This window comes from Dendropsophus ebraccatus, chromosome 14 (genome assembly GCF_027789765.1).
Source record: "Dendropsophus ebraccatus isolate aDenEbr1 chromosome 14, aDenEbr1.pat, whole genome shotgun sequence".
NCBI lineage: Eukaryota > Metazoa > Chordata > Amphibia > Anura > Hylidae > Dendropsophus > Dendropsophus ebraccatus.
In genome coordinates this window covers 62,135,374-62,163,285 of record NC_091467.1, presented here as the reverse complement: position 1 = coordinate 62,163,285, position 27,912 = coordinate 62,135,374, and the positions used below count along the sequence as shown (strand labels likewise).

At 46.4% G+C, this 27,912-nt stretch overlaps 1 protein-coding gene across 1 annotated transcript; it reads left to right on the top strand.

Annotated features, from left to right (window-relative positions):
* Positions 1–16,933: 16,933 nt before the first annotated feature.
* CACNG5 (calcium voltage-gated channel auxiliary subunit gamma 5) lies at positions 16,934–27,501 on the top strand. Its single transcript, XM_069951444.1, has 6 exons — positions 16,934–17,136; positions 23,112–23,346; positions 23,483–23,569; positions 24,092–24,232; positions 25,631–25,776; positions 25,902–27,501. Exons 1-6 carry the CDS (start codon positions 17,047–17,049, stop codon positions 26,157–26,159), a joined length of 957 nt encoding a protein of 318 aa, XP_069807545.1. The 5' UTR covers positions 16,934–17,046; the 3' UTR covers positions 26,160–27,501.
* Positions 27,502–27,912: the final 411 nt, after the last annotated feature.

Below are 27,912 nucleotides of genomic sequence, written 5' to 3'. Positions count from 1 at the left end.
GAAGAACATTATTTTCACAGTGTTCCCAGGTTTCTCCAGGTGAGAAAGGGCTCTGTGTAGAAGGTGGATGATGGCATCTTCCCCCCTCCCCCCCCCCCCCCCCCCCCACCACCACCACCAATGCCCGGCCGTTAAGCAAACTGGAGAGGGTCCATGGCTGGGCTCACTAGAGGGCGGAGATGTGTGAGAACCAATCTCTCCAAGACCTTCATCAAGTGGGATGTCAGTGCTCCAGGTCTATAGCCGTTCAGGTCCCTTGAATGAGGTGTCTTTGGAACTGGTACCACACATGATGATTTCCACAGCTGTGGTACCATTTCTAACTTCAGGCTCATATTAAACAAATATGTTATAATACCACACAGCTGGTCCCCACAAGTCTTAAGTCGCCGGGCACTGATGCCATCTATGCCTTTTATGTCGGGTCTGTAGACCTGACATGAAAGGTAGGAGACAACGAATGACACAAGAAAGATTTTTCAGTCGTTGCCTGCAATTACACAGAACGATTATCGTTTAAATCGAACAATATAACGATTTTTCTCACCATAATTGTCCCGTGTAATAGGGCCCTAAGCTCCAAACCTGAGATGATTAGCTGGTAGACCCAAGATAAGTTCCAGAACTGGGATAAGCCACTGGGGAACCCAAGATAATCTCTACACCTAAGATAAAATGCTGGGAAACCTAAGAAACACCAGAACTATTGTAAAGTCCCTATTACACGAGCCGACTTGAGGAGCAAACAAGTGCTCTCAGCGCTCGTTTGCTCCTCTATCCCCGCCGCTCCTATTCCACGGAGTAACAGCAGCAAATCATTGCTGTATCAGTCATTTGTTTTTCAACATGTTAAAAAACAAACGACTGCAACGATCAGCCGACATGAACGATGTCGGCTAATAATTGCCTTCTATTCCACGGGACGATTATCTGCCGAATACGGTCGATAATCGTTCTGTGGAATAGGGCCTTAAGATAAGTAGATGAAAGATGCAAGATAAGTTCTGACCTGAGATATGGAGCCAGGAGACCTCTAGATAACTCCAGACCTTAGAGAAATTATAAGAAGCCAGACATAAGATCAGAAATGACAGACCTCATAAGGACTTGGGAGTTCCAAGATAAGCTCCAGACCCGAGATAAAGACCGGGGCAACCTTAGATAGCGGAGTCCTGAGATGAGCTCCAGACCTAAAATGAGCTGTAAGTTAAAGGGAACCAATCAGCCCAATTGGGCTGATATGGTTCCCAGGCCGCGGCACATACCGGCCGCGGCTGCAGCAGGAGCTTTATACCGGAGAAAAAAAGTTTTATTCTCTAGTATCTAGTCACCGCACTCTGCCTGTCAGATCGCTCGGAGGGGATGATTGACAGGCAGAGAGGTCTATTACTGGTCAATCATCCTGCGGAGCGCAGTGACTAGATATGGGCGGGGAGCCGCCCAGATGACTACTTCCGGGCCTGTGTCTGTCACGTGCCTGGAGAATAAAACACTTTTTTTTTCTCCGGTATAAAGCTGACCTTATAAGAAGCACATAAGGACCTAGGAGACCTGAGATAAAGAGCCGGAAGACCCCAGATGAACGATGGAGCTTTGAGACCTGAGATAAGCTCCAGACCCAGAATAAGGAGCTGGATGACCCAAGATAAGCTACAGACCTGAGATAAGGAGCTTGGAGAGCTGACATTTAGCTCCAGAGCTTACATAAAAATGGCCTCTTCCATCCTCTACTACTTCGAGACCCTCCCAATTCCCGTGCCTATGAGTGCACTGAAGGCAATCCAGACCTCCGTTCTGCGCTTCGTGTGGGGACACAGGCGACATAGAATTGCCAAGAACATCTTACAGGCTCCTAAGTCTCTGGGAGGATTAGCCCTGCCTGATTTTACCTGTTACTACTGGGCGGCTCATTTGCGCCATATCCAAGCTTGGTCAGCGCCTCTGGCCTACACGAAGTGGATGATGATTGAGAAGCTCTGGATCGCCCCGATACAACCTAATTCCCTCCTGTGGACCAACCCGAACACGCCTTTGCAGGGTCCAATCCTGGGGCCCATAGTACACACTCGGCGAATATGGCAAACGTGTATAAAAAAGTTCCCTCTAGCTTCTAAAAATTCCCCTATGACGTCCTTCCTGTACCACCCAGACTTCCCGGCCAGTGTGACTAGCGGTTTGACTAGGGTCTGGCAAGCTAGCAAACTATTTAGATTTGCTGATATTGTAGACCCTAGAGATAGAACCCTCCTGCCATTCTCAACCTTAGCCGCCACTCATAAACTACCTCCAGCAGCACAATATCAGTACCTCCAAATTAAGCACTTTATGATTACACTTTTCTCCTCCACTAAGGTCTCCCTACCAACAGCATTCGAGAGATTATGCAAAACGGGGGTTTCCACCAAAGGCTTAATTTCCGATATTTATAGCATCTTGAAGGGTCCTCCCCCTGATGACGAGATTAGATATCCATACATGTCGCGGTGGGAGGTTCTCTTTGGGAGGCGCTTACCCCAAACTATTTGGCAAGTGATATGGGACAGGGCAGCCAAGACGTCTATATGTACGACCTATAAAGAAAACCAATATAAGCTGATGTTGCTCTGGTATCACACACCCGAAGTTTTACATGCCATGAATCCGGCCCTACCCAAGACATGCTGGAGGTGCGGCGGGGGAGTGGGCACTATCCAACATTTATATTGGACGTGCCCTCTGATAGCTCCGTACTGGGTAATGGTGCAGAACTTAATTAAGGAACTCAGCAATCTAGAGATCCCCCTGGATCCGGTCTTCTATTTATTTAATGTGCCTCCCACAAAAATAGGCCGGAAAACCATGAAATTGTTGCTCCATATCCTCACGGCAGCAAGATGCTTGGTGGCCCGATTCTGGAAGAGAACGGTAGTACCCACCAGGAATGACCTGTATGCTCGCATCCTAGATGTTAGGAATATGGAACAGTTGACTGCTATGCTCAACAACAGGTTAGACTACCTTAAGCAAGTCTGGTCTCTATGGGATATTTACTGGCCTGAAAGAGAGTCAGCGCATGTCCGGATCCCGCGGGCTGGGCAGATACAGAGGGTGTGACCCGCTGTTCCACTTCCCCTCCCCTCTGTATCTCTGTCTTGTTTTGTCTCCCCATCCCTTTTACGACTTATTTTATTTTGGTTGCTGATATTTGTTCACCATACAATGTTTGAGGTTAATTCGTCACTTACTTTTCAACAAAGCACAATTTTATGGAGCCTTTGAGTTGACAATGCATTCTACTGTAAGTAAGTCTGCACTACGGGCATTGTTCCCTCTGCCTTCTAAATGGTATTTGGCTATAAATGTGTATATTGTATAAAATGTAAAATGTCTAATAAAAATACAATTTAAAAAAAAAAAAAAAAATGGCCTCTTCCACGGAACGATTATCGGCCACATTCAGCCGATAATCGTCCCGTGGAGGAGAAGGCAATGATCAGCCGACATAGTTCATGTTGAAAAACAAGCGACTGTGATAGCAGTCGTCCTGCGGAATAGGAGCGGCGGCAGCAGACCGCAACTATCCTCTATGGGCTGGCCAGACAATCTAGCAATCACCCGGGCAGCCCTCCCGCAGCTCCCTGTGGCCCCTCCGACACTCACCCGCTCGCTGCTGCCGCATGTAATAGCGGTGGCAGCAGGCAGGGAACGAGGAGCAAACGAGCGCTGATAGCGCTTGTTTACTCATCACTGTTGGCCCAGAATAGGGCCTTAGGAAAAGGTCAGAGATTAGTAATTTACTTCTATTAAAAAATCACAAGTCTTCCAGTACTTATCAGCTGCTGTATGTCATAGACATAGATATGCAGGACATACAGAAGCTGATAAGTACTGGAAGACCTGAGATTTTTTTTAATAGAAGTAAATTACAAATATCTGGCACTTTCTGACACCAGTTGCTTTAAAAGAAAAACATTTTTGCTGGAGTTGCCCTTTAAGGACCTGGGAGACCTGAGATAAGGTGCTGCACAATTAAGATAAGAGTCCAATTGACCCAAGATAAGAAGCTGTAAATATCAGAAAGGAGACCAGAGACCTGAAACACAAGTCCACAGCCCTAAAATAATTAGCTGGAGACCTAAGACTAGGAGCTGCATATAACATAGCAATCTATGGGACTCTGTTCCTGACACCCCCCTGAGCTGCTCTGTGATATTTGATTTATTTATATCAATACCTTGTTTTTTGTTGATTGATTTTTGGGTGTGACTGGCATATTGCCTGCATTTATCTTCTTATTTAGTCTACTCATTTTTAGTAGTACATTGTTTGCACCAATATTATAAGTTCATATATACACATCTTTTGTTCCACTTGTTTGTGGGTTATTTATCTTTCTTATAAGACAGCTCTTGGTTATGCCATTTTCTTTGTTTGGGGGGGGGGGGGGGGTGCAAGGTTGCACATTGAGCCTTATTGGGTTCTGTGCTTGTTTCAGTTTATGGTTTTAGGTGTTTTTAAATGTCTGTATTGTTTGGTTGTGTAAAATAAACTTTATTCCTATTCTTGTTTATTATATATTGAGGTGCAGCCTGTTTTTCTACACTCACTGCTGTGTTTTTTGTAGCATATAAGATAGCAATCTTAAGATCTTAGATAAACTCCAGATCTAAGAGAAATGATAAGAAGCTATAGACATGAGATCAGAAATGACAGACCTCATAAGAAAGACGTAAGCTCCTGGGAGACCTAAGATAAGAAGCTGGGAAACCCTAGATAAGCTTCAGACCTCGGATAAAAAGTTGAAAGACCTCAAATAAGTTCCAGACCTTAAAGGGGAAGTCCGGATAAGAAAAACTTTTTTTCTATTAAAAGTACATTAAAAGTTAAATATACACTCACCGGCCACTTTATTAGGTACACCATGCTAGTAACGGGTTGGACCCCCTTTTGCCTTCAGAACTGCCTCAATTCTTGGTGGCATAGATACAACAAGGTGCTGGAAGCTTCCTCAGAGATTTTGGTCCATATTGACATGATGACATCACACAGGTGCCGCAGATTTGTCGGCTGCACATCCATGATGCCAATCTCCCGTTCCACCACATCCCAAAGATGCTCTATTGGATTGAGATCTGGTGACTGTGGAGGCCATTTGAGTACAGTGAACTCATTGTCATGTTCAAGAAACCAGTCTGAGATGATTCTAGCTTTATGACATGGCGCATTATCCTGCTGAAAGTAGCCATCAGATGTTGGGTACATTGTGGTCATAAAGGGATGGACATGGTCAGCAACAATACTCAGGTAGGCTGTGGCGTTGCAACGATGCTCAATTGGTACCAAGGGGCCCAAAGAGTGCCAAGAAAATATTCCCCACACCATGACACCAAAAAAAAAATTCTAAAAGTTCTTTACTTTATTCCAATATCAGCGTTACAGGTAGAGAATACAGCGTTCTGTGTGGTGTTACAGGTAGAGAATACAGTGTGCTATGTGGTGTTACTGGTAGAGAATACAGCGTTCTGTGTGGTGTTACAGGTAGAGAATACAGCATGCTGTGTGGTGTTACAGGTAGAGAATACAGCGTGCTGTGCGGTGTTACAGGTAGAGAATACAGCGTGCTGTGTGGTGTTACAGGTAGAGAATACAGCATGCTGTGTGGTGTTACAGGTAGAGAATACAGCGTGCTCTGTGGTGTTACAGGTAGAGAATACAGCGTGCTGTGTGGTGTTACAGGTAGAGAATACAGCGTGCTGTGTGGTGTTACAGGTAGAGAATACAGCATGCTGTGTGGTGTTACAGGTAGAGAATACAGTGTGCTGTGTGGTGTTACAGGCAGAGAATACAGCGTGCTGTGTGGTGTTACAGGTAGAGAATACAGGGTCCTGTGTGGTATTACAGGTAGAGAATACAGTGTGCTGTGTGGTGTTACAGGTAGAGAATACAGCGTGCTGTGTGGTGTTACAGGTAGAGAATACAGCGTGCTCTGTGGTGTTACAGGTAGAGAATACAGCGTGCTGTGTGGTGTTACAGGTAGAATACAGCGTGCTGTGTGGTGTTACAGGTAGAGAATACAGTGTGCTGTGTGGTGTTACAGGTAGAGAATACAGCGTGCTGTGTGGTGTTACAGGAAGAGAGTACAGCGTGCTGTGTGGTGTTACAGGTAGAGAATACAGTGCTGTGTGGTGTTACAGGTAGAGAATACAGTACTGTGTAGTGTTACAGGTAAGGAATACAGTGTGCTGTGTGGTGTTACAGGTAGAGAATACAGTGTACTGTGTAGTGTTACAGGTAGAGGATACAGCGTGCTGTGTGGTGTTACAGGTAGAGAATACAGCGTGCTGTGTGGTGTTACAGGTAAGGAATACAGCGTGCTGTGTGGTGTTACAGGTAGAGAATATAGTATGCTGTGTGGTGTTACAGGTAGAGAATACAGTGTGCTGTGTGGTGTTACAGGTAAGGAATACAGTGTGCTGTGTGGTGTTACAGATAGAGGATACAGCGTGCTGTGTGGTGTTACAGATAGAGGATACAGCGTGCTGTGTGGTTGGGACCACAATGAAATCATAAATTACTGCAAATAATTCAGTAACACAATAAAACTGCAATGTGTGAACACAGCCTAGATGTTCTGCAACAGCTTTGGGCGGGGAATGTGCAGGGTGGCGGACTGTGATGAACAGCTGAGGGAAAGCATTGCATTCTGGAACCTGTAGTCCTGTGTACAACTGATAAACCAGGAAGTGCAGAAACACAAAACAGAACAAAACCCTCCAAAACAAATGGATTTTTGGTAGTTTAAAAAATGGAATAGATAGGTAAGTAAGGCTATATGCTTCTGCAGAAGTTTCATTTTTTTTAACCTCTACCTGGAGTTCCACTTTAAATAAGTAGCTGGGCCTGAGATAAGACACTGAAAAACCCGAGATACTCTATATATACCTCCCATTGTATCCTCTAACATATGACACTGTCCAGAGTACACTGTGTGGGGCTCCTGGGCATAGTCTGAGGGTCGGGCCTATAGTTAAGCCCTCCATGAACGCAAAGGTTTTATCTGAACAGTGTTTTCTCTTTTTAGGGTCTGTGTCCTCCTTAAGTGGGGGATTGGTGTCTGGCGGGGGTCTCATGAATATTTATCAACTTTGTTTGATCCATTAGGTCACCAGGATCTCCGATCTAAACAGGACAGAAAATCAATCCCAGCTTCAGGCGCTTCCTTTTAACTGCTTCACAGCCAAGCACAGAATAAGTATCACAAAACCTTATACTTCAGTGAGCATGTGACAGCAACTCAGCAGACGGTACCTCACATGATAGACTTAGATACACTGCTCAGTAGTTAGCCGAACACCTAGCCAGTAGGCTTATATATGAAGGCTCAGTAGGTGGTATTACACACAATAGCGCAGACTTCAGGGGGATTATTTTCCTGTGTTGCTCATAGACTTCAGCTGCTCTGGATCATGCACGGCAGACATGATTAATTAATCATACAATATCTCCAACATATGCAGTAGAGCAGAGTGCATTCTGTAGATAGAGGTGCAGTAAGGTGCAGAGTCCTGAGAGCTTATCGCAAAGCAGCAGTATGGAAAATACAGCTTTAGATCCACATCACACCTCACCATTTGCGCAATTGACCCAATCCCATTCCACCTTATCTCCAACCCTTCCTCAGCATTTGTCCCAGCACTAACTGATCCCTTCAATCTATCCATCTACTGGAATCTTTCCCTCTCCATATAACAGACAACCACCACACCCATCCCTAAGTAGCCATCCCTTGACCCTGCCTCCTTATCCAGCTACCGCCCCATCTCACTTCTCCCCTTTGCCTCAAAACTCCTTGAACAGCATGTCTACCTTGAACTATCCTCCTACTTTTCATCCAACATGCTCTTCTACCCCACCACTCCACAGAAACTGCCCTCACCAAAGTGGCCAATGACCTGTTAACAGCCAAAGCCTTACGCCAATACTCTTTGCTTCTTCTCCTTGACCTATCTTCTGCCTTCAACACGGTTGACCATTCCCTCCTCCTACAAAATCTTTCATCCCTTGGTGTCACCAGCATGGCCCTCTCCTGGATCCCCTCTTACCTCTCCAACTGCACTTTTATTGTCTGCTACTCCCACACCACCTGATCTCCCCGTCCCCTCACTGTTGGCCTCTTCTCTTCTCCATCTATACTGTTGGCCTGGGACACATCATAGAATCTTCAAGTACCACCTTATGCCAATGACACTCAAATCTAACTCTCCAGCCTGGATGTCAACTCTGTTATCCAGGATTCCAGAATGTCTATCTGCCATATCTTCCTCCTTCACCTCCTGTTTTCAAAAACTCAACGTAGACAAAACAGAACTTATCATCTTTCCCCCATGTCACTCCACATCTAATCTCTCAATTACAATCAATGGCTGCACTCTGTCTCCCGTCCCCCAAGTCCGCTGCCTTGGGGCAGCCACACATTCAGACCCTTACCACCTCCTCCCGCATTCACCTCAAAAACATTTCCAGAATCCGATCTTTTCTCACCCCTGACTCCACAAAACTGCTGGTCCATGCTCTCATTATCTCCTGCTTGGACTACTGAAAGTTTCTCCTCTCTGACCTTCCGTATAACACCCTTGCTCCCCTCCAGTCTATCCTTAACTCTGCTGCCCAACTATTCCACCTCTCCCCTTGCTCTGCCTCTGCCAATCCCTTCACCGGTTCGCCATTGCTCAACAAATTGATTTTAATTTGTTGACTATGACGTTATACAAGGCCATTCTTAATTTGTCCTCGATATTTTTGACCTGATATCCCAATCCCAATATCCCTCACACAACCTTCGATCCCTCAATGACCTTCGCTCAGGGCCAGTACAAGGGGTAGGCAGGGGTAGGCGATGGCCTAGGGCCCCATCTGGTGGTTAATTACATGGGGGCACAATTCATTCATCCGGCTCTCACTTCTGTGCAGCAGCCTTGCTGAGACACAGCAAGGAGAAAGCTCCTTTCCCCCAGGCGTGTCCCTGCAGCCTGGCACCATCCCCCGCCCCCCACAGCCTCTCCCAGCAACAACCTCCACCCCCCAGATAAGGAGTATGAACCTCTGCTCCACCTCCTCCTCATGGGCAGAGACATCCTTTACTGCTACTTCCCGGCATCCTCCTGTGAGGCTGTGATAGAACTGCAACTCCCAGCATGCTTTTGTGTGGCTGTGGTAGAACTACAACTCCCAGCATGCTCAGGGCTCCAGACTAAAAAATTTACCTAGGAGCCATTGGCTCCTAACCTGAAAAATTTAGGCGCCAAATAGAATATTTGGTCGCCAACATTTTAAACCATGTAAAATTAATGTTATGTTAAATGGGACTTACTGTGTGCAGAGGCCACGGCAGCATCCTCCTCCTTTAGATCCTTTCTTTTCTTAGTTTGTATATGGTTGTCAAGTTGCAAGTTTCCATGTTGAACGTTTTCAGTCTGACTCAGTACTTCAGCTTCACTTGGCTAGCCTATTAATGAGGCTTACTCTTCTGAACTTGAACTTAAAGGGAACCTGTCGACCCCCGTGCCGGGGTGACAGGCTCCCAACCCCCCGTTAGAACCCCCTATACTCACCTCATCGCGCCGGGTCCCGCTTCTGAAGATGGTCGGGTCACGGAGATCTCAGCCGCTGCAGCCCGGCGTGCGCTGAGAGATGAGTCCAACGCTCATAGAGAATGACGGGAGAGTCCAGCGCTCCGTCATTCTCTATGAGCGTTGGACTCATCTTTCAGTGTGCGCGCCGGGCTGCAGCGGCTGAGATCTCCGTGACCCGACCATCTTCAGAAGTGGAACCCGGCGCGATGAGGTGAGTATAGGGGGTTCTAACGGGGGGTTGGGAGCCTGTCACCCCGTCACCGGGGGTGACAGGTTCCCTTTAAAAGCTTGCAACAGTCTATACATACTGAGCTAGACTTATGACTGCAGCCATAGTGACCCCCCACAAGATGTGTATATAGATAGATATATCTCTCACCTAGTGACTAATGCAAGTGACCCCCTACAATACAGACACCTGAGGGGCCCTGATAATAATAATTGTGCATATATCTATCTCCCAGTGTCTGCAGCCAGTTTGCCCTACACTTATAGATGGCCCCCTCCTTTTATAGATGCCCCCTCCTCCCCCCATTATAGATGCCCCCTCCTCCCCCCATTATAGATGCCCCCTCCTCCCCCCCATTATAGATGCCCCCTCCTCCCCCCCCATTATAGATGCCCCCTCCTCCCCCCCATTATAGATGCCCCCTCCCCCCCATTATAGATGCCCCCTCTTCTCCCCCCCTTATAGATGACCCCTCCTCCCCCCCATTATAGATGCCCCCTCTTCTCCCCCCCTTATAGATGACCCCCTCCCCTTATAGATGCCCCCTCTCTACCCCCATTATAGATACCCCCTCCCCTTATAGATGCCCCCTCTCCCCCCCATTATAGATGCCCCCTCTTCTCCCCCCCCTTATAGATACCCCCTCCCATTATAGATGCCCCCTCTTCTCCCCCCCTTATAGATACCCCCTCCCCTTATAGATGGCCCCCTCTCCCCCCCTTGAAGATGGCCCCTCTTCTCCCCCCATTATAGATGCCCCCCCCCCCCCTTTCCTCTATGCTAAGCAATATTTAAAAAAAACAAACACACAAACTCACCTGACAACCCGCTCCCCCGGCGATCCTCTCCTTCTTCAGGCGCTGTCCCCGGCTGATGCGCGGCTGCCGGGGGTGTCCCATCCTATCCCCGGCAGCGCGGCGCGTCAGTGTACGCCGGGGCTGTGACTTCTGACACAGGAAGCGTCTCTGACGTGCGCTTCCTGTGCCGGAAGTCAGGGCCCCAGGCAGCTCACTGATGCGCCGCGCTGCCGGGGATAGGACGGGACACCCCCGGCAGCCGCGCATCAGCCGCGCATCTTAAAGAGACAGCGCGCCGCCGCCGGGGCCAGTCGCAAATGGCGCCCAGATTAATAAATCTGGGCGCCATTTGCAAAATGTCAGTCGCATTGGCGACCATTTTGGTCGCCATCTGGAGCCCTGATGCTCATGTGTGGCTGTGGTAGAACAACTCCCTGCATGCTCGTGTGGCTGTGGTACAACTGCAACTCAGCATCCTCCTGTGAGGCTGTGGTAGAACTACAGTTTCCAGCATGATCCTGTGTGGCTGTGGTAGAACTACAACTCCCAGCATGCTTCTGTGTGGCTGTGGTAGAACTACAACTCCCAGCATGCTCATGTGGCTGTGGTAGAACTACAGTTTTCAGCATGCTCCTGTGTGGCTGTGGTAGAACTACAACTCCCAGCATGTTCCTGTGTGGCTGTAGTAGAACTGAAACTCAGCATCCTCCTGTGAGGCTGTGGTAGAACTACAACCCCCATCATCCTCCTGTGAGGCTGTGGTAGAACTACAACTCCCAGCATGCTCCTGTGTGGCTGTGGTAGAACTGCAACTCCCATCATGCTTCTGTGTGGCTGTGGTAGAACTACAACTCCCAGCATGCTCATGTGTGGCTGTGGTAGAACAACTCCCAGCATGCTTGTGTGGCTGATGTAGAACTGCAACTCAGCATCCTCCTGTGAGGCTGTGGTAAAACTACAGTTTCCAGCATGATCCTGTGTAACTGTGGTAGAACTACAACTCCCAGCATGCTCCTGTGTGGCTGTGGTAGAACTACAACTCTCAGCATAATCCTGTGTGGCTGAGGTAGAACTACAACCCTCTGCATGATCCTGTGTGGCTGAGTTAGAACCGCTCTGAGGGACAGTTAACTGGCCCCCTATGTAAAAAGTTTTGACACCCCTGCTATACACTATGTGGGGACTATACTCTGTGAGGGTTATACACTATGGAGACTACATTATGTGGGGGAGGTGGTGGTGGAGACTACACTATATGGGTGCTATACACTGTGGGGGATACACTATGTGGGTGGCTATTCACTCTGTGTGGGCTATACTATGGGGGGGGGGGGCTATTCACTCTGTGTGGGCTATACTATGTGGGCCCTATACTGTGTGGGGATTATACACTATGTGGGGACTATGTAGGGGAGCACAGGGGTTGGCCTAACTACTATATTGGGCATATAGTTGCATAATTAATACTTTTACTTTTAATACTTCATACTTTGCCCTCTCTGCCTAGTGAACCAAAACTCCTTATCCCAGCCCTGCCTCCGCTTGTGCTACCCCTTGTTAGTACCTCACACAACCACCTCCAAGACTTTGCCCGAGCCTCCCTCATACTCTGGAACTCACTACCCTGACACATCCGGCTCTCATCCACCATCAAGACCTTCAAAAGTTACCTGAAAACCCATCTCTTCAAACTAGGCTACAACCTATAATAACTCTGCTCCACACTTTGACTGGCTGCCCTTTACCTTCTGTCTCCCTCCCCTTGCCTTGTAGAGTGTAAGTCCTTGCGGACAGGGTCCTCCATCCCCATGTAACAGTCTCTCATTTACCTTTATGTAACTTGTTTTGATTTTGTAATGTTCTGTTTGCCTGTCAAAGCCCCCCTCACCACCACTCCACCCCCCTTCTCATGTATAGCGTTATGGAATTAAAGGCACTTTAAAAATCTATAATAATAGATATGACTGGGATACAAGTACTATAAATGTCAATTAATGAAGACCTTCCAGAGCTCCGCCTACATGATGACAGCTCAGGCCTCATGTATACACCGGACATATTGATCAGATGGATAATTCTGCTCCATCCTCATCAAGATGCAGGATCGGGGGTGGCAGCGAACCGCACAATCACCGGCAATCAGGGGCAATCAGCCAGCCACATCGGAGACGAGTCTATCATCAGTGTGGAAGGGGGAGGAGGTGGCCATGATGAAAGTGGTGCCTCCTCCAAGTTGTAGAGTTACAACAAACTTCAAGCAACTTAGAAGAATAACATCAAACTGTCTTAGGGCCCTATTACACCAACAGATTATCTGACAGATTTTTCTTTTAAGACAAAGCCAGGAGCAGACTATAAACAGAGAACATGTAATAAAGGAAAGACTGAGATTTCTCCTCTTTTCAAATCCATTCCTGGCTTTGACTTAAAAAAATCTGTCAGATAATCTGTTCTTGTAATAGGGCCCTTATCCTTTAGTTACCTCCAGAGCTGCAATCACTAGACTGCTGTTAGATCACGTATTATCCTCCAATCACCTTCAGAGCTGCAATCACTATTCTGATTTCCTGGTGCTTTTGAAGCTGCAGGAACCTCACTTCTCTCTGCTGCTAGCAGTGTATCTAGCCTCTATTCCAATATTACCAGTGTGTTAACAATGTACACCTCCTCCTTCTCAGTATCATCAGTGTATCTAGTCTCATTATCAGTAACACCAGTGTATCTAGTCTCATTATCAGTAACACCAGTGTATCTAGTCTCATTATCATCAACACCAGTGTATCTAGTCTGATTCTCAGTATCACCAGTGTATCTAGTCTCCTCCTCAGCAACACCAGTGTATCTAATCTCCTTCTCAGTATCATCAGTGTATCTAGTCTCCTACTCAGTATCACCAGTGTATCTAGTCTCCTTCTCAGTATCACCAGTGTATCTAGTCTCATTCTCAGTATCACCAGTGTATCTAGTCTCCCTCAGTAACACCAGTGTATCTAGTCTCCTTCTCAGTAACACCAGTGTATCTAGTCTCCTTCTCAGTATCACCAGTGTATCTAGTCTCCTTCTCAGTATCACCAGTGTATCTAGTCTCATTCTCAGTATCACCAGTGTATCTAGTCTCCCTCAGTAACACCAGTGTATCTAGTCTCCTTCTCAGTAACACCAGTGTATCTAGTCTCCTTCTCAGTATCACCAGTGTATCTAGTCTCCTTATCAGTAACACCAGTGTATCTAGTCTCCCTCTCAGTAACACCAGTGTATCTAGTCTCCTTCTCAGTAACACCAGTGTATCTAGTCTCCTTCTCAGTAACACCAGTGTATCTAGTCTCCTTATCAGTAACACCAGTGTATCTAGCCTCCCTCTCAGTAACACCAGTGTATCTAGTCTCCTTCTCAGTAACACCAGTGTATCTAGTCTCCTTCTCAGTATCACCAGTGTATCTAGTCTCCTTCTCAGTAACACCAGTGTATCTAGTCTCCTTCTCAGTATCACCAGTGTATCTAGTCTCCTTCTCAGTAACACCAGTGTATCTAGTCTCCCTCTCAGTATCACCAGTGTATCTAGTCTCCTTATCAGTAACACCAGTGTATCTAGTCTCCCTCTCAGTAACACCAGTGTATCTAGTCTCCTTCTCAGTAACACCAGTGTATCTAGTCTCCTTCTCAGTAACACCAGTGTATCTAGTCTCCTTCTCAGTATCACCAGTGTATCTAGTCTCCTTCTCAGTAACACCAGTGTATCTAGTCTCCCTCTCAGTAACACCAGTGTATCTAGTCTCCTTCTCAGTAACACCAGTGTATCTAGTCTCCTTCTCAGTAACACCAGTGTATCTAGTCTCCCTCTCAGTAACACCAGTGTATCTAGTCTCCTTTCTGTTATCACTAATTTCCGTAGCCTTTTTTCCTGTATCCCCAAATATACACTTTCTTCAGTCTTCTCTCCAGTATCACTAGTTTATGCGGCTTCCTTTCCGGTAGTACTAGTGTATCTATCCTCCTCTCCCGTATCACCAGTGTATACAGCCTCTTCTCTGGTGTCACCAATGTACACAGCTTCCTCTCTGGTATCACCAATGTACACTGACTCCCCTCCAGTATCACCAGCATATGCAGCCTCCTCTCCTGTAACACCATTGTATACAGTTCCATCTCCGAAATCACCAGTGTACATGACCTCCTCTCTGGTATCACAAATGTAGGTGGCCTTCCCTATGGTATCCCCAATGTACATGGTCTCCTTTCTGGCATTACCAGTATACACACCTCTCCAGTATCACCACTATATGCAGCCTCCTCTCTAGTATCACAAGTGTATACAGCCTCCTCTCCTCTACGTTATCACTTGTGTAAGCAGCCTCCGCTCTGGTGTCATCAGTGTACTCAGCCTCCTCTTTGGTATCACCAGTGTACCTGGCCTCCTCTCTGGTATCACCAATCTATACAGCCATCTTTCCGGTATTACCAGTGTACTCAGCCTCCTCTCTGGTGTCACCAGTGTACCTGGCCTCCTCTCTGGTATCACCAATGTATACAGCCATCTCTCCGGTATCACCAGTGTACTCAGCCTCCTCTTGGATATCACTAGTGTACCTGGCCTCCTCTCTGGTATCACCAATGTATACAGCCATCTCTCTAGTATCACCAGTGTACTCAGCCTCCTCTTGGGTATCACCAATGTATACAGCCATCTCTCCGGTATCACCAGTGTACTCAGCCTCCTCTCTGGTGTCACCGCTCTTGTGCTTAAGACCGCTGGACAGGGCCGCTGCCCCGCTCGCTGCTGCCATTTGAACTGTAACTATGAGCACTCGTAATGAGCGCTCATAGTTACATGCAGCAGCACTGACAGGGCGGGAGACATTGGCCTCCTTCCTGTCAGTCACTCTTGTGGCCGCAGGAAGGGTTTTCCCTGCGGTCACAAGTGGCAGCTTTGACCTTGTGGTGCCGGCGCTCCAGTGACATCACTGGAGCATCAGCGCCAGGACAAGGGGAGTGCGGCCTCTTGTGATCGCAGGGAAAACCCTTCCTGCGGCCACAAGAGTGAAGAGAAGAGGAGACGCCCGGACCCAGGTGAGTATAAGTGTTTGTTTTATTGTGTTATATACTATATGGGAGGGGGAGCACACAGGGGTCTGTTTAACTGGGGGAGTGCACATCGGGGGTCTATATAAATGGGGGGAGCACACAGGGGGGCTATATAACAGGGGGAGCACACAGGGGGGCTATAGACTACTGGGGCTTCACAGAGGGGTCTATATACTACTGGGGGCAGTACACAGGGGGTCTATATACTACTTGGGGCAGCAGAATGGGGTCTATATACAACTTGGAGAGCACACAGGTCTATATCCAAGTGGGGGAGCAAACAGGGGGGCTATATACTACTGGGGGAGCACACAGAGGTCTTTATACTACTGGTGGGGCACACAGGGGGTCTATATACTACTGGGGGAACATACAGAGGGTCTATATACTACTGGGGAAGCACACAAGGGGTCTATATAATACTGGGGGAGCACACAGGGGTCTGTATACTACTGGGGAAGCACACAAGGGGTCTATATAATACTGGTGGGGCACACAGGGGGTCTATATACTACTGGGGGAACCACACAGGGGGTTTATATACTACTGGAGGAGCACACAGGGGTCTATATCCGAATAGGGGGAGCACACAGGAGGTCTATATCTAAGTGGGTGAGCACACAGGGGGCCTATATACTAGTGGGGGAGCACACAGGGGGTATATACAACTGGGGGCAGCACACAGGAGGTCTATATACTTCTGGGGGAGCACACGGGGGGGCTATATATAACTGGGGGAACACACAGGGGTCTATATACTACTGGGGGAAGCAAACAAGGGGTATATACTACTGGGGGCAGGACACAAGGGGTATATACTATTGGGGGCAGCACACAAGAAGTATATATTACTGGCGGTAGCGCACAAGGGGTATATACTACTGGGGGCAACACACAGCGGTCTATTGTTTTGGAACGCGTGTCGAGGGGGGGGGCCCAGACATAACTTCGCTTGGGGCCCCAGAAATGCCAAGACCGCCCCTGGGTATCACTAGTGTACCTAGCCTCCTCTCTGGTATCACCAGTGTATACAGCCATCTCTCCAGTATCACCAGTGTACTCAGCCTCCTCTTTGGTATCATCAGCATATGGATCCCCCTCCCCACTATGGAGCTTCCCATTGTCCCCCTCCTCCCGCTATCAGAGGAGGGGCCGCAGTGCTGGGTTGTGGAGCGGCTCAGCCTTCGCTCTCCCTTCTTTCGCTCTCACAGATCATCGCCGCTCTCATGCCACAAAGACGCTGCATCCCACCAGCTGGCAGGATAGAAGAAGCTGCCCAGACATTGGGGACCTCCGAGCTGTGGCCCCTGCAGGCTGCCCCCATCTCATGCGCTGCTGCAGGCGGCTGCTCACAAGGAAATCCAGGAAGTTTGCAGCGAAGCTCCTGCGAGAGGTCAACAGTCTCCTGTACACACAGGTAATGGGGTCAGAGGGGAGCAGCACAGCCAAAGGGAGAAGAGGAGGATGGCTGACAGAATGAGACTGAGAAAGAGGATGAGAGTTACAATGTAGTAGATGTGGAGTCTGTTAGATGGGTATAGTAGGTGAGGGGTATGATAGATGATGGGGGTAGTAGGTGAGGGGTATGATAGATGATGGGGGTAGTAGGTGAGGGGTATGATAGATGATGGGTGTAGTAGGTAAGTATGATAGATGATGGGTGTAGTAGGTGAGGGGTATGATAGATGATGGGTGTAGTAGGTGAGGAGTATGATAGATGATGGGGGTAGTAAGTAAGGAGTATGATAGATGATGGGTGTAGTAGGTGAGGAGTATGATAGATGATGGGGGTAGTAAGTAAGGAGTATGATAGATGATGGGTGTAGTAGGTGAGGAGTATGATAGATGATGGGTGTAGTAGGTGAGGAGTATGATAGATGATGGGTGTAGTAGGTTAGTATGATAGATGATGGGGGTAGTAGGTGAGGAGTATGATAGATGATGGGTGTAGTAGGTTAGTATGATAGATGATGGGTGTAGTAGGTTAGTATGATAGATGATGGGTGTAGTAGGTTAGTATGATAGATGATGGGTGTAGTAGGTGAGGAGTATGATAGATGATGGGTGTAGTAGGTTAGTATGATAGATGATGGGGGTAGTAGGTGAGGAGTATGATAGATGATGGGTGTAGTAGGTTAGTATGATAGATGATGGGTGTAGTAGGTTAGTATGATAGATGATGGGTGTAGTAGGTTAGTATGATAGATGATGGGTGTAGTAGGTGAGGGGTATGATAGATGATGGGTGTAGTAGGTGAGGAGTATGATAGATGATGGGTGTAGTAGGTAAGTATGATAGATGATGGGTGTAGTAGGTGAGGAGTATGATAGATGATAGGTGTAGTAGGTAAGTATGATAGATGATGGGTGTAGTAAGTGAGGGGTATGGTAGATGATGAGTGTAGTAGGTGAGGAGCATGATAGATGATGGGTGTAGTAGGTGAGGAGTATGATAGATGATGGGGGTAGTAAGTGAGGAGTATGTTAGATGATGGGGGTAGTAAGTGAGTGGTATGTTAGATGATGGGGGTAGTAAGTGAGTAGTATGTTAGATGATGGGGGTAGTAAATGAGGAGTATGATAGATGATGGGGTAGTAAGTGAGGAGTATGATGGGTGTAGTAGGTGAGTATAATAGATGATGGGTGTAGTAGGTGAGGAGCATGATAGATGATGGGTGTAGTAGGTAAGTATGATAGATGATGGGTGTAGTAGGTAAGGAGTATGATAGATGATGGGTGTAGTAGGTGAGTATAATAGATGATGGGTGTAGTAGGTAAGTATGATAGATGATGGGTGTAGTAGGTAAGGAGTATATTAGATGATGGGTGCACTGTAGTAGGTGAGGAATATGATAGATGATGGGTGTAGTAGGTGAGGAGTATGATAGATGATGGGTGTAGTAGGTGAGGAGTATGATAGATGATAGGTGTAGTAGGTAAGTATGATAGATGATGGGTGTAGTAAGTGAGGGGTATGGTAGATGATGAGTGTAGTAGGTGAGGAGCATGATAGATGATGGGTGTAGTAGGTGAGGAGCATGATAGATGATGGGGGTAGTAAGTAAGGAGTATGATAGATGATGGGTGTAGTAGGGGAGTATGATAGATGATGGGGGTAGTAAGTGAGGAGTATGATAGATGATGGGGGTAGTAAGTGAGGAGTATGATAGTTGATGGGTGTAGTAAGTGAGGAGTATGATAGATGATGGGGGTAGTAAGTGAGGAGTATGATAGATGATGGGGGTAGTAAGTGAGGAGTATGATAGATGATGGGGGTAGTAAGTGAGGAGTATGATAGTTGATGGGTGTAGTAAGTGAGGAGTATAATAGATAATGGGGGTAGTAAGTGAGGAGTATGATAGTTGATGGATGTAGTAAGTGAGGAGTATAATAGATAATGGGGGTAGTAAGTGAGGAGTATGATAGATGATGGGGGTAGTAAGTGAGGAGTATGATAGATGATGGGGGTAGTAAGTGAGGAGTATGATAGTTGATGGGTGTAGTAAGTAAGGAGTATGATAGATCCACACAATTTATACTACAGAAACAGCTATTCATCTCTTACTGCTGACAACCAGCCTGTATCTCATGTGTGAGAGGTAGTCACAGCGCCGCCCCCTTTATGACATCACTGATATCATATAATCACAGTCCCCATGCCTGTAATGTAGTGATTCTTCGAGCCTCACTGTGTTGGATAAGATAAGCCCCATACAATCTGTGATAATCTGGTGCTTTAACCCTCTGTGGTAATGAATACATCTGATTTCTAGCAGTGACAAGAATAATCCCCTCAGTATCTGTGCAGGAAAGCGAATCAATGTCTATTGTGGCTACACAAAGGATGAGGGGAAATTATACAGAACCCCCCACATGCTAACATCCCGGATAACCTCTACCGGATGGGAGCATCCAGTATCCTCCAACATAATCCTGCCATAACCTGGGCATCGCATGATTATATATGTACAGCTGGTATAACCTGGGTATCTCCCGTATATAATTATATATGTACAGCTGGTATAACCCGGGTATCTCCCGTATATTTAATTATATATGTACAGCTGGTATAACCTGGGTATCTCCCGTATATAATTATATATGTACAGCTGGTATAACCCGGGTATCTCCCGTATATTTAATTATATATGTACAGCTGGTATAACCTGGGTATCTCCTGTATATAATTATATATGTACAGATGGTATAACCTGGGTATCTCCCATATATAATTATATATGTACAGCTGCTATAACCTGGGTATCTCCTGTATATAATTATATATGTACAACTGGTATAATCTGGGTATCTCCTGTATATAAGTATATATGTACAGCTGGTATAACCTAGGTATCTCCCATATATTATTAAATATGTACAGCCGGTATAACCTGGATGTCTCCTGTATATAATTATATATGTACAGCTGGTATAACCTGGGTATATACTGTATATAATTACTCCAGATCCTTGTGGAAACAGCGGAATCCCCTTTATGACGCACAGTCCTCAATTAGGTTGGCTAACACCCAATACGTAGTCCAAGAAAAAGGTTGGGAAGACAGCGTCTTTTTGTAGATTAAAAAGATTTCTTTATTTTGCCATATGCATACACAGAAAAATTACGACGTTTCGGCTCTTCTAATACATCCTGAGCCTTCCTCAAGTACTTGAGGAAGGCTCAGGATGTATTAGAAGAGCCGAAACGTCGTAATTTTTCTGTGTATGCATATGGCAAAATAAAGAAATCTTTTTAATCTACAAAAAGACGCTGTCTTCCCAACCTTTTTCTTGGACTACTGTATATAATTATATATGTAAAGCTGGTATAACCTCGGGATCTCCTGTATATAATTATATATGTATACCTGGTATAAGTTATACATGTCCTGTATATTGTGATATTAAGCATACTGGCATAACCTGGGGATCTCCTGTATATAATTATATATACACAGCTGGTATAACCTGGGTATCTCCTGTATATAATTATATATGCACAGCAGCTATAACCTGGGTATATAATCATATATTTACAGCTGGTATAACATGGGAATCTCCTGTATATAATTATATATGTACAGCTGGTATAACCCGGGTATCTCCTGTATATAATTATATATGTACAGCCGGTATAACCTGGGTATCTCCTGTATATAATATATATGTACAGCTGCTATAATCTGGGTATCTTCTGTATATAATAATATATGTACAGCTGGTATAACCTGGGTATCTCCTGTATATAATGATATAGGTACAGTTGGTATAAACTTGGTATCTCCTGTGTATAATTACATATGCACAGTAGATATAACCTAGATATACGCTGTAAAATATTGGAGGTATATAGTGTTCTGCGGGGCAGTGTGACCCGCTGAAGCGACAGCTAGTGCTGATAATAATGTATGAGGTTGTAGAATAGACTGTTTCTGTTGTGGCGTTGGCTGCAGATCACACCTCATCTCCAGAGTGTGTCCCTCTTGTAATACTTACTGTCGCACTTGCAGATTGGACTCCTGCTGTTTCAATCATGTATTGATGTTGTCTCCATGTTTAATATGAGCTATAACCTAGAATCCCCTAGACTTTTCTAAGCCTGAGCCGGAGTAATGTAAGATGGTGGGAGTTGTGGTGCTGAGCAGTGCTCAGGTAGTGGAAGTAGTAGCGTCTGGTTATTTCTTCTGGGATGCCTGTCCTAGTCAGATATCGTGTTCAAAGTTAAAGCTGTAATGTTATCTGCGGTTGTATCATTATCCCTGGCTATATTATTTTCTGCCGCTGTAACTTTATCTCAAGCTGTATCCTTAACTGCGACTGTAGTTTTTATTCTGGCTGTATCATTATCTGCGGCTGTATCTTTATCTCCGGCTGTATAGTTCTCTTCATGCTGTATCGTTATCTCCAGCTGAATCCTTATCTCCGGCTGTATGGTTATCTGCTGCTATATTGTTATCAGCGGCTGTATTATTCTCTCTAGCTGCATCATTATCTCCAGCTGTATTGTTATCTTTGTGCTGTATAGCTACAGTATTTCCAGTTGTGTTGATATCTTCACGCTTTATGGTTATCTGCGGCTGTATTGTTATCTGCGGTTGTATTGTTATCTGCGGTTGTAACATTCTCTCTAGCTGTATCATTATCTCCAGCTTAATTCTTATCTCTGACTGTATGGTTATCTGTGGCTGTATCATTATCTGCAGCTATATGGTTATCTGCGGCTGTATCTTTATGTCCAGCTGTATGGTTCTTTTCATGCTGTATTGTTATCTCCAGCTGAATCCTTATCTCCGGCTGTATGGTTATCTGCTGCTATATTGTTATCAGCGGCTGTATCATTATCTCCAGCTGTATTGTTATCTGTGTGCTGTATAGTTATTTCCAGCTGTGTTGATATCGTCAGGCTTTATTGTTATCTGCAGCTGTATGGTTATCTGCGGCTGTATCATTATCTCCGGCTGTTATGTTATCTGCGACTGTATCATTATCTCTGGCTGTAATGTTAACTGCAACTGTATCATTATCTCTGGCTGTAATGTTATCTGCGACTGTATCATTATCTCCGGCTGTTATGTTATCTGCGACTGTATCATTATCTCTGGCTGTAATGTTAACTGCGACTGTATCATTATCTCCGGCTGTAATGTTATCTGTGACTGTATCATTATCCCCAACTTTATCATTACCTGCAACTACCAATATCTGTGGATTTATAATTATCTCCAGTTGCTATCTCCGACTGTATGGCTATCTGTGGCTGTAATGTTAACTGCAGCTGTATCATTATCTTAGACTGTAATGTTATCTGTGACTGTATCATTATTTCCCGACATGTTGTTATCTGAGGTTGTAACATTATTTTTGGCTGTACCCTTATCTGCGGCTGTAATGTTTTTGGTGGCTGTAACCTTATCTCCGGCAGTAATGTTATCTGCAACTATATCATTATCTCCAGCTGTATCCTTATCTCCCACCATATCATTATTTCCGTCTGCATCCTTATCTGTGACTGTATCATTATCCCTGGTTATATCGTTACATGTGGCTGTATCATTATCTCTGGCTGTATCCATATCTGTGGCTGTATCATTAGGTCTGGCTGTAATGTTATCTGCAGCTGTATTGTTATCTGCGGCTGTATCATTATCTCTGGCTGTATCATTCTCTGTGGCTGTATCATTATCTCTGGCTGTATCGTTCTCTGTGGCTGTATCATCTCTGGCTGTATCATTCTCTGTGGCTGTATCGTTCTCTGTGGCTGTATAATTATCTCTGGCTGTGTCATTAGGTCCAGCTGTAATGTTATCTGCAGCTGTATTGTTATCTGCAGCTGTATCAGTGTCCATGGCTGTATCAATGTTGAGGGTCACCTTGCTCCTCCTTGTCTTTTAGGTCCCTCTCTGCCCTTGTTGGGACCTGATGCTCTGCGGGATGGGGGCCTGCAGCAGGAAAGCCCTGACGTTGCTTAGCAGTGTGTTCGCAGTGTGCGGTCTGGGGCTTCTGGGAATCGCTGTCAGCACTGATTATTGGCTGTACCTAGAAGAGGGGGTCATCCTACCCCAAAACCAGACAACTGAAATCAAGATGTCCCTGCACTCTGGGCTTTGGAGAGTCTGCTTCCTGGCAGGTATGAGGAATGTGTAATGTCACATTAATGACACTGTATACAATCACACTGCTGACATCACCATGTGACATCACACCTCTGCATATAACATCATACTGTATATACTGACTGACTGGACTGATTTCTTGTGTTGCAGGTGAGGAGCAGGGCCGCTGCTTTACCATAGAGTATGTGATGCCGATGAATGTCCAGATGACCTCAGAGTCTACAGTCAGCGTCCTCAGTAAGATGATACCGGGGGGGTTAGTTGGGTCATTGGAGCAGAGGGCAGGGTCATTGCAGGGGAGACACAGGGGCACATGACAGGGTCATTGGGAGGGGGAAACAGGTATTTGGGCAGGGAATTGGGCACCAGACAAGGTCATATTGGGGTGAACAAACAGGAGCAGGGTCATTGTGGGATGGACACAGAGGCAGAGGGCAGGGGCATGGGGGGCATGGGCAGAAAATGTCCTTTGTGGCAGTTGGGGGCAGGTTTGCTGGGTGTCATGTGACGCCTTTAAGCTCCTCTGGTTACTATTAGTTGAATGCTAAGGTTTGGCCCCGATGCGCTGGTTTCAGGGGCCACAGCTAAATAAAGGAAGGGCCCATATTAACCATATAGAGGTAGCAGGTGCCCTATAGACTATCCAGAGTGTAATCTGCCTTCTGCTCCTCTAAAGATGAGAGCAGCAGCAGCACCCACTGCCAGCTGTAAGGTTCTACTCCCCTGAATCCTCTCCCAATCTTTGGCGTTTCTTTCCAGAGATGATCCGGTCTGCCACCCCTTTCCCTCTCGTCAGCCTCTTCTTCATGTTCATCGGCTTCATCCTGAACAATGTGGGGCACATCCGCCCGCACCGCACCATCCTCGCCTTTGTCTCTGGGATTTTCTTCATTCTTTCTGGTGAGTGTAAAACAGTAGCACAGAGGATGTCAGGACAGCAGTGAGCATACAGCGTTTACATGTTGGGAGTTCATCCCTATTTATCTCTGTATAATCTGATGTTTCCGCTACCCTGTAATCTGGGATTAGCACAATTGTAGATTTCTTATAATGCAGGGAATATACACCGAATAACCGAATCGTAAGGAAAACCCATCAGTGGTCACCATCTGCTACTATAACTACCCTGCCCACCCTCCTCCAGGACCCCCGTAGATAATGTTTCTTTATCCTCCAGGACCCCTGTAGATAATGTACCCTCCTCCTGGACCTCTGTAGATAATGTACCCTCCTCCTTGACTCCTGTATAATAATGTACCCTCCACCAGGACCCCTGTAGATAATGTACCCTCCTCCTGGACCTCTGTAGATAATGTATCCTCCTCCTTGACTCCTGTACAATAATGTACCCTCCACCAGGACCCCTGTAGATAATGTGCCCTCCCCAGGACTGGAGATGATCGAACAGCGGTGATGTTCAGGTGAACTCATGAACTCAAACCATCGCCCGAGTCCCACCTGGAAAACAGGAATACAGCCTGGGCCATAGGTTGTATTTCTGTTTTCCATGTGGGACTCGGGCTCCACCTTCCCTACGGAACGGGAAGACTGCGGGAGTCAAATACCGATGGTTCGAGTTTGTACGAACCTGAAAATCAGCGCTGTTCGATCATCTCTACCCAGGACCCCTGTAGATAATGTAGCCTTCCCAGGACCCCCGTAGATAGTGTAGCCTCCTAAAGAACCCCTGTAGATAATGTACCCTCCTCCCGAACCCCTGTAGATAACAGACTCTCCCCAGGACCCCATGTAGATAATGTACCCTTCTCAAAGACCCCTGTAGATAACAGACTTCTCCTAGAACCCCTGTAGATAATGTACCCTCCACCTTGACCTCGGTAGATAATGTACCCTCCTCCTGGACCTCTGTAGATAATGTACCCTCCTCCTTGACTCCTGTACAATAATGTACCCTCCACCAGGACCCCTGTAGATAATGTACCCTCCTCCTGGACCTCTGTAGATAATGTACCCTCCTCCTTGACCCCCTAGATAATGTGCCTCTCCAGGACCCCCATAGATAATGTACCCTCCCCCAGAATCTCTGCAATTAATGTACCCTCCTCCAGAACCCCTGTAAATTACAGACTCTTCCCAGGACCCCTGTAGATAATTAGCCTTCTTCAGGACCCCTGTAGAAAGTGTACCCTCCCCCAGGACCCCTGTAGATAATGTACCCTCCCTATGACCCCTGTAGATAATGTACACTCCTCCTGGATCTCTCTACAAAATGTACCCTCCCCAGGACCCCTGTAGATAACATACCAACACACACTCATGGTCATGTGTCTGCCCCAGGTCTCTCGCTGGTGGTCGGGCTGGTTCTCTACATTTCCAGCATCAATGATGAGATTCTTAACCGGACGAAGGACTCAGACACTTACTTCAGCTACAAGTACGGCTGGTCCTTTGCCTTCGCAGCCATCTCCTTCCTGCTGACTGAGGTAAGAGGGGCAAGGACCACCCATCTGCTAATATAACATGCATGTCTTCCTCACAGTGTGGGGGTGACTTCCATCTGGGGAGCAGGGCCCCCGATCTGCTATAATAACATATGTGTCTTCCTCAGAGCGCAGGGGTAATGTCAGTCTACCTGTTCATGAAGAGATACACGGCAGAGGATGCCTACAGGCCGCATCCCGGCTATTACCGACCACGGCTCAGCAACTGCTCCGACTACTCCGGTCAGTTCCTGCACCCTGAGGCCTGGGTGAGAGGCCGAAGCCCTTCAGACATCTCCAGCGAGGCTTCTCTGCAGATGAACTCCAACTACCCTGCACTGCTCAAGTGCCCTGACTACGACCAGATGTCCTCATCACCATGCTGAGATTGTCCCTGACCCCACCGCGGGACTCATAGGCTCAGCACATGTACAGCCGCTTATCTATAAGAACTGGACTCCTGGACTCTGGAGGTCCGGACAGCTCACATGCCCCTCAGTAGGTTAGCCAAACCAGCTCTGCTTAGTCATGTCTGCCATGACAAGCAGTTTAGGGGCCAGTAGATTTTTTGTAATCCAATGGTCCGTATAACATGGAATATGGCGAGGATGGTACATGTGGCCTCATGGTCTCCACCGTGACTGGACAGGTGATGTCATACATGGCCATGTTCTCCTGTTGTCATCATATATGGCCATGCTCTTGTATTGTTCTTATGTTGTGATGACAAAAACTCACGTGACACATGGCGCCCCCATAACGCCGTGGATAGTCCCAGAATTTAATCTTTGCCTGGAGCGGAGCTGAAGTCACAGACCGGTGACATTCAGCAGCTGCCAGACGCCATATCTGACAACTGCAGCCATGAAAAGAGAAACTGAAGGCCTAGGCGAGAAACATCTATGATTCATCCTGACACACGAAACATATGTGATACATACATGATGAGTTATCCTCAAAGCTGCAGTTCCGAAAAACACGCTTATAAGTCCCTTGCTTTAATGGTTCTGACTCACATCCTCCAGAGCTGCACTCACTATTCTGTTGTTACATAGTATTTTATCCTCCAGTCACCTCCAGAGCTGCACTCACTATTCTGCTGTTACATCACGTTTTATCCTCCAGCCACCTCCAGAGCTGCACTCACTGTTCTGCTGTTACATCTTGTCTTATCCCCCATGCACCTCCTGAGTCGCAGTAAGAACAGTAAGTGCAGCTCTGGAGGTGACTAGAAGATAAAAGTCTATAACTTCTTAGCTTCTCTTTGAGGATTTATCTCTAAACATCTCTTGGATGTCGCCTGATTCTGCTATCCGTGTTTCGCTCTCTCGGTTTGTGGCGTTTTGTAAACATCAGGATTTCTGCACATTATATTGTTATTTCTACAAAGAAAGAATCTGAAGTCAGTAACATTCCTGTAATCCGGCATCAAGGAGAACCGATCGATGCTGGATTATCAGACACTCTGGATTGTTGGATTTTCTAGTCTATTAGACACCAGATCATTAAAATAAAATCGTCATTTGATGGATTATTAGACTTTCTGGATTACCAGCAGACACTTTATTGTGGAATTTACTAGATCATCAGGTGCCGGATTATAGGACTGACCCTGTAATTGAATGAAGGTCTGTGCAATGTAATGGTTATTTCCGTTTGCTCTCATCTTCATGACATCATTATGGGATGATGTCACTGGACACAGTGAACTGGTCACTGACACAATGAGCATGGGGGAACAGTGATTGTAATATATAAATGTCCTGGAGATTATAACTCTGTTGTGACTAGATTGTAGTAGATTATTATATGACGGAGCGGACACAGGTGTATGTATATGTGGACAGCAGATACATTGGCACATCCAGGGGAGGATTACGAGTACCATGGGCCCAGGGCTATTCAGAAATTGCCCCTTACCCTGTATTAACCACACCCCTTTTATCCCTGCCCCCACCCCACTAACCAGGACCCAACTTACCCCACGCGCTAACCACGCCCCTGCTCACCTACCGCACCCCACCCCACTTATATAGACTTCTTCTCAAATCTTTTTAGCTCCAAATATAGTATTTCTTAACTATTTAACAGAAATGATCATTGAAGCCACAACTGGATATTGTTTTATACAGACTATCT